This window comes from Arachis ipaensis, chromosome B2 (genome assembly GCF_059453495.1).
Source record: "Arachis ipaensis isolate K30076 ecotype BB chromosome B2, ASM5945349v1, whole genome shotgun sequence".
NCBI lineage: Eukaryota > Viridiplantae > Streptophyta > Magnoliopsida > Fabales > Fabaceae > Arachis > Arachis ipaensis.
In genome coordinates this window covers 22,517,734-22,524,218 of record NC_142437.1, presented here as the reverse complement: position 1 = coordinate 22,524,218, position 6,485 = coordinate 22,517,734, and the positions used below count along the sequence as shown (strand labels likewise).

Below are 6,485 nucleotides of genomic sequence, written 5' to 3'. Positions count from 1 at the left end.
TCACTAATTTCAACTTCTTCAACTCTTTTTCAATTCTAACCAAACTAACCTTTCAAAACATCTCTTCTGGTTTTTTCACTTTCTTTTAACCTTCTAACCATGGCATACTGATAATTTTTCCTTATTAACATGCCTTCTATTACATTTTGGATTGTGAATTCTTCTTTTCGAACTTTTAAATCCTATCCAATCCTTAATGCACATTTACTTAACTCATTTTCATTATCCTATTGCTCCTTTGCCACTTTGTGTTTCTTTTGATTATTTGCCTATTTGTTTTTCCGTTTTTATTATATCCTGGTTTTCTATTTTTCAGGATGTCTGCCTCCCAGAGAAAGGGAAAAGCAAAGGCAACTACTGGCAAACGTAAAAGAGGAGAATCCTCCATGTCCATCATAGATATCATGCATGATGACTCTTGGAGGGAGAAAAACTTTACCCCACAGGAGAAGGCCGACCAGCTACTCCCTGCTACTGATCCAGTAAAGTTTGCAAACCGATACTGTGAGCTGAAGTATCCGGTGTTTGCAACCTCCAGGAACCTGTACCTGGAGAGGACTTTGAAAATTCCAAAAGAACTCCAGCAATACACCTCTGAGCAAATCAAACAAAGAGGCTGGTTCTTCCTGGAAAGAACCCTGACTGAGGTCAATGCATCTTGGGTAAGGGAATTCTACTGCAATTACTTCAAGACTTCCCTAGATGCAGTGAACCTTCGGGGGAAGCAGATTCTGGTCACTGAAGAGGCCATTGAAGATGTTCTGAAGCTTCTGCCTAAATCTGATCAGCTAGATGGTTATCAAAGAGCTGAGGAGGATATGCGATTCATGAAATTTGATTGGGATGCAGTCAAAGCCCGGATAGCCCTTGACCCGACCGTTCCTTGGATTAAGGGTCAGAACACTACCATGCCAAAGGGAATCAAGCGGATTAACTTGAATGATGAGGCTCGGCTATGGCATCAGATACTTAGCAACTTCATTATGCCGAGTACTCACGAGACTGAGATACCAGCCGCTATGATCACCCTCCTATGGTGTGTGATGGAGGGTAAGGACCTGTACCTGCCACGCTTTATCCGGTACTATATGGCCAGGGTCCACATCCGAGGCACTCTTCCCTTTCCTTATCTAATTACACAGCTAGGCCATCGAGCTGACGTGCCTTGGGAGGATGCTGATGAGAAGCCACCTGTTGCAAAATGCAAGAAGATTATCCCTCACAGCAGGAACTTTCTGGCTTTGGGCTACAGACCTCCATTCTTCACTGCTACTGCTGAGACAGCCACACCGTCTGCTGGCCCCTCTTCCTCTACAGCTGCCCTAGCTACCCCTGCCACCACCACTGCACCTCCACCTGCCCCAGAGCCCCTCTATCATCTAGTGCACCACCTGTTTCGACGGCTTGACCAGATGGAGCGTCGCAACAAGCGACGCTATGAGCACCTGAAGCTGATGGTACGATCTGGCGAACATGGATGATAAAAACAAAAGGGTAGAAAAGTTGAAAAGAATAAAATAATTCAAATAAAAATCTTTGAGAAGCATGCTCATGTGAAATCAAAATAATTAAATTACCATGTGCATAAAAAAAATAAAAAATAATAATAAAAAAATAAAAAAATAAAATATATATATATATATAATGTTGTTTTTCAGTATTTGAATAAAGGAGACACAAAAAGAATTCCCCAAATGTGAAATAAAGCAATGCACATGGGGTAAAAACAATAAATATTGAAACATGAGCATGTAACATCAAAAGTGGAAAATATGGGAAAATAGGAAAAGAAGCTTTGCTTTAGAAAGTATGTATGTTAGGTGAGATCTTAGATTAATTAAGGATTCACTTATTAGCTCACTTAGCCTTATACATATACCCTTACCTTTACCTTGGCCCCATTACAACCTTAACAAAAGACCTCATGATTTTTGGTATGTCTATATTCTATAATTGTTGATTGGTTAGATGAAGAACAAAGTTATAGAAAGAAAGAATAAAAAGAAGAATATAGTGATTAACCCAATAAACACTGAGTGATTAGAGAGTAAACACAAAATCCAGTGAGGGTTCAATAGCTCATTAACATATATCTCTGCTTAAATTATTAATTGTCTTGCAAGTTATAAAACGTTTTTCTCTCCCATCTCAATTGTAAAGGCACTTTATCACTATCTAAGGCTTGGCTATATATATATGTATGACTCCTTGAGAATGTGAATTAATTCAACTACATGCAAGCTTTATATTCAAGTGAATGAAAAAAAAATTAGAATTGCATGAGGCATCATTTATTTAGGTAGTTGCATTTAGATTAGATTGCATTGCATGACATTCCACCACTTTAACCTTACTTTTTACCTTGGATATAGCAAGAGGACATGCTATTGTTTAAGTGTGGGGAGGTTGATAAACCCATATTTCATGATATATTTTGTGCTTAATCTGAGTGATTTATTCAATCCTTCACCCACTTATTCATATTAATTGCATGGTTTTACTTTCCCTTCCTTATTATATGATGTATGTGAAAAACATGTTTCCTATGCTTTAAAATTAATTATTTTAATTACCTTTATTTCCATTCGATGTCGTGATTCGTGTGTTGAGTAGTTTCAGATCCTCTAAGGCATGAATGACTTAAAGGATGGAAAGGAAACATACAAATATGGAAGGAAAGCACAAAACGGAGTTTTTGAAGAAACTGGCATCCACGCGATCGCATGGACGACGTGGCCGCATGCCAAGCACGAAGAAGCAGCGACGCGGCCGCATGACTGACGCAACCGCGCGCCTTAAGAAGAACACCTACGACGCGGCCGCATGACTGACGCGACCGCGTGCCAAGGAAAACTCTGAATGACGCGACCGCGTGACCCACGCGGACGCGTGACAGAGGCCACGCACCAGAAATTGCAGAAAACGCTCCTAGCAAATTCTGAAGCCCTTTTTGGCCCAAATCCAAGTCAAGAGGAATAGACCAGAGGTTATGAAGTGGGAGAATACATCCATTCAGAGTGTGGCCAATTTAGTTAGTTTTCATGATTTAGATTTAGTTTTGAGAGGGAGATTCTCTCCTCTCTCTTTAGGATTAGGATTTAGAATTAGGATTTTACTTGCTTTCAGGATTATCTTTTTATCAGGTTCAATATTCCTTTTTATTATTTCTCAATTTTATTTATGAATTCTTCTATGTTACAAATTACTCTTTGAATTAATGTTATTCGAGGTATTTCAGTTTATTATTGCTTTCTTTTATTTACATTATTGTTATTCCCACCTGAAGACATTTTTATTCCAGTAGATTTACGTTTCTCCTTTTGGTATTGGTTAAGAAATCAGTAACTCAGGAGTTATCAAACTCAAGCATGATTGATAATTGTTATCTTTGTTAATTAAATTGAACTTCAATAATCCCAATCTTTTCTTAGGAAATAAATAGGATCCGAAGATCAACCCAATTAATCCCTTGACCTTCCTTTATCTTAGTAAAGGTTAACAAAGTGGAATTAAGATTCAATTCTCATCATCATTGATAAGGATAGCTAGGATAGGACCTCTAATTTCTCAGACCTTGCCAAAAGTTTATTTATAGTCATTTACTTATTTTACTTGCCATTTAAATCACTTGTTCTCCATTCAATTTATTTGCCAATTAAATTACTTGTTCCTCATTCTCAAAACCCCAATTTACAATCTTCATAACCAATAATAAGAACATACTTCCCTGCAGTTCCTTGAGAAGACGACCCGAGATTTGAATACTTTGGTTATCAATCTATTTAGGGATTTGTTACTTGTGACAACCAAAACGTTTGTATGAAAGGACTTTTGAAGGTTTAGAAACTATACTTGCAACGAGGATTTATCCGCAAATTTCTAGACCACGTCAAAGTTCTCTCATCAAGCGTCGATTGGCAAATTCTTCATCCGCATGGACGCGTTATGTACGCTTGCGCGTCTCTATGCAAAACCACTTCTGCGCGTGCGCGCCCATTGATGCATTCCCAATCTTTGTCTCTTCATGCATTCTCCTCTTTGTACGCTTTTCTCCTCATTTCTTCCATCCAATACTTGCCTTATGAACCTGAAATCACTCAACAAACACATCAAGGCATCGAATAGAATTTAAGTGAATCAAAATCACCAATTTAATGGCGTAAAAAGCATGTTTTTACTCTTAAGCACAATTCAAGGGAGAATTACAAAACCATGCTATTTCATTGAATAAATGTGGGAAAAGGTGGTAAAATTCCCTAAAATAAGCACAAGATAAATCACGAAATCGGAGTTATCACCGCTCTCAATGCGTTTGCTCCTTTCATTGTCACACGAGCTCTCTCGGCCGTGCTCTTATTTTAGGAGCTCCCTCCGCCGCCGCTCTCGCACTGCTTCTTCTCTCCTCGCCAGAGGTTTGTCGTCCCTAGCCCTAACCCTTCCATTGTGGTTCTGTTCCGATTTCATGATCCCTAGCCCTAACCCTGTCCCTTCCCTATTTTGATTGAAGTTGAAAATCAAAGAATACGATCAATGAGAGCTCTTAGGTTTGCAAATCAGTTGTTGCTATTGCAAAGTACGGAGTTTCTAAATTCTAAGGTATGAATTTTGTATATTCCTGTAATTTGTGAAATCTGAAACATAATTTCTATGATTGTAGTACAGAATGAAGTTTGTTTTTGAACTATATATTTGAATTGTTGAGATATTTTATCTGGAATTTGCATGCATATTCTTGTTCCTTCCTGTTCTTGCCTCGATTTTCAGTCTTATTCCCGATTTGGAAAGGATTTGCACTGACTTGGTGAATTTTAGTTCTCATTAGGCTATAAAATCATCAGGTCTGCAAAATCTCGTTGGATTTTTCTTCGGATTTTGTGTTTTTCACAGCTCCGGAGCTATTTGGAGTTTCTATAATTGCATTTTTTAACACAATCAATTTGTTGATTTTAATGTTCATTGACTCTGGTTCCTGATCTATAAGAAGAAAATGGCAGATTGGTGCGAATTTCATGTTATGGGAATGACCGTCATTTTGCATCTTATGATTTAAAATCATTTTCATTTTCATTCTTGCTGATTTGGGCATGTTGTATGTATGTGCATTTTTTTAAATGCACTTAAGTTTTGTATGCCTTTTTACGCCAGTGTTTTTGGATAAGAAAAGAAAAATTCGGAACCTATTTTTGGCGTCTGCCTTTTCATTCTTCTTTGCCTCTTAATATGCTTGTAGTGCCTGATGCGGAGAGCTTCAACAACAGTGTGGCAAAGCAACAGGTTGGTCTTGTAAACAACTCTTTTATTTTTTTATTTTTTCTACTCATGATATCCTAGTTTGATGTAATCAAAAAATATAAACTTAGATTTAATAGCATGATTAAGGTACTCCTTTTATTTTAGTGAAAATATGAAACTTTTCACTCGGCTGTGCTTAGTGGTGATTCACGTTTTAGTTTTTTATCCCTTGTCATATATTTCCATGGTTTCTATATATTACACAATTGACAATTCTATGGCCTTTATTAATATATGTCTGGATCAGGTTGTACTCGAAACTGTGGCCAGGGTCAAGCCAAAGAAGAACGAGACAAAGGATGAAAAGTACTTCTTTCTATTTTTACATTAGTATTTCATATGTGAAGTGTACCTTCCAGTTACTTAAACTAGGAGTCTGATATGGTGCATTTACCATAAAAGTTTGTTTCGATATATTATGTAAGTGTGCTTTTTCAAAATTATAGGTCATTTCAACTCCATCATGTATTTAGTTATAGGTCATTCTTTTCATATATATAATATGCATCTTTTAGGATAATGTTTTCATAATATCTAACTTTAAATCCAAGTATCCAATGCTCCAGCTAGATTTGCGGTAAACTTCTTTTGTTGATTATGTTTTTAGCATATAAGATGGATTATAGTATTGTTGCTGATGAGAAATTCTTTCATCTTATCTAATAGATTGATTTCAGACCTTGTGGTCGCTATAGTTTTGGCAACTTGTGGTGGCGTTGCATTTGCTTTTGTGGGACAACCGGCCTGAATATTTTTTTTCTAAGCTTATTAGTAATAAATATATTTTGACAGGTTATTACTGGATATCTTCTGGCTGGCTCCATAGTTGGACCTAGTGGCTTTAACTTCATTAGTGAAATGGTGCATGTATTCTTGCAACAGTAATCCTTTTGCAGTTTGTATGTTTTTAAACTCTTTTATGGTGTATATACTTTCCAGTTTAGTTGGATTTCAATTTGTAATTTTGTTAAAATCTGAGAAAAGAGTCAATGCTTTTGGCTCCCAAACTTAATTGCAGAAAAAATGGTGTGTGAAACTTTTTGATGTGTATTCTGGTAGATAGTGCATTATCGTTTAATTTTGGTAACTTCACTTATGAAAATCGTTAGACTTAATACTGCATAACACATTCTTGCAAAAAATATTTTTGGTGTGGTTTAGCATGATTAGAAGGGGGAGACTATTTGATTTGC

General features: G+C 36.8%; 1 protein-coding gene across 1 annotated transcript; it reads left to right on the top strand.

The window, feature by feature from the left end:
• Positions 1-4,306: 4,306 nt before the first annotated feature.
• On the top strand, positions 4,307-5,672 carry LOC107625080 (uncharacterized). Its single transcript, XM_021115652.2, has 4 exons — positions 4,307-4,412; positions 4,508-4,596; positions 5,231-5,274; positions 5,540-5,672. Exons 1-4 carry the CDS (start codon positions 4,307-4,309, stop codon positions 5,670-5,672), a joined length of 372 nt encoding a protein of 123 aa, XP_020971311.1.
• The last annotated feature ends 813 nt before the right edge of the window (positions 5,673-6,485 follow it).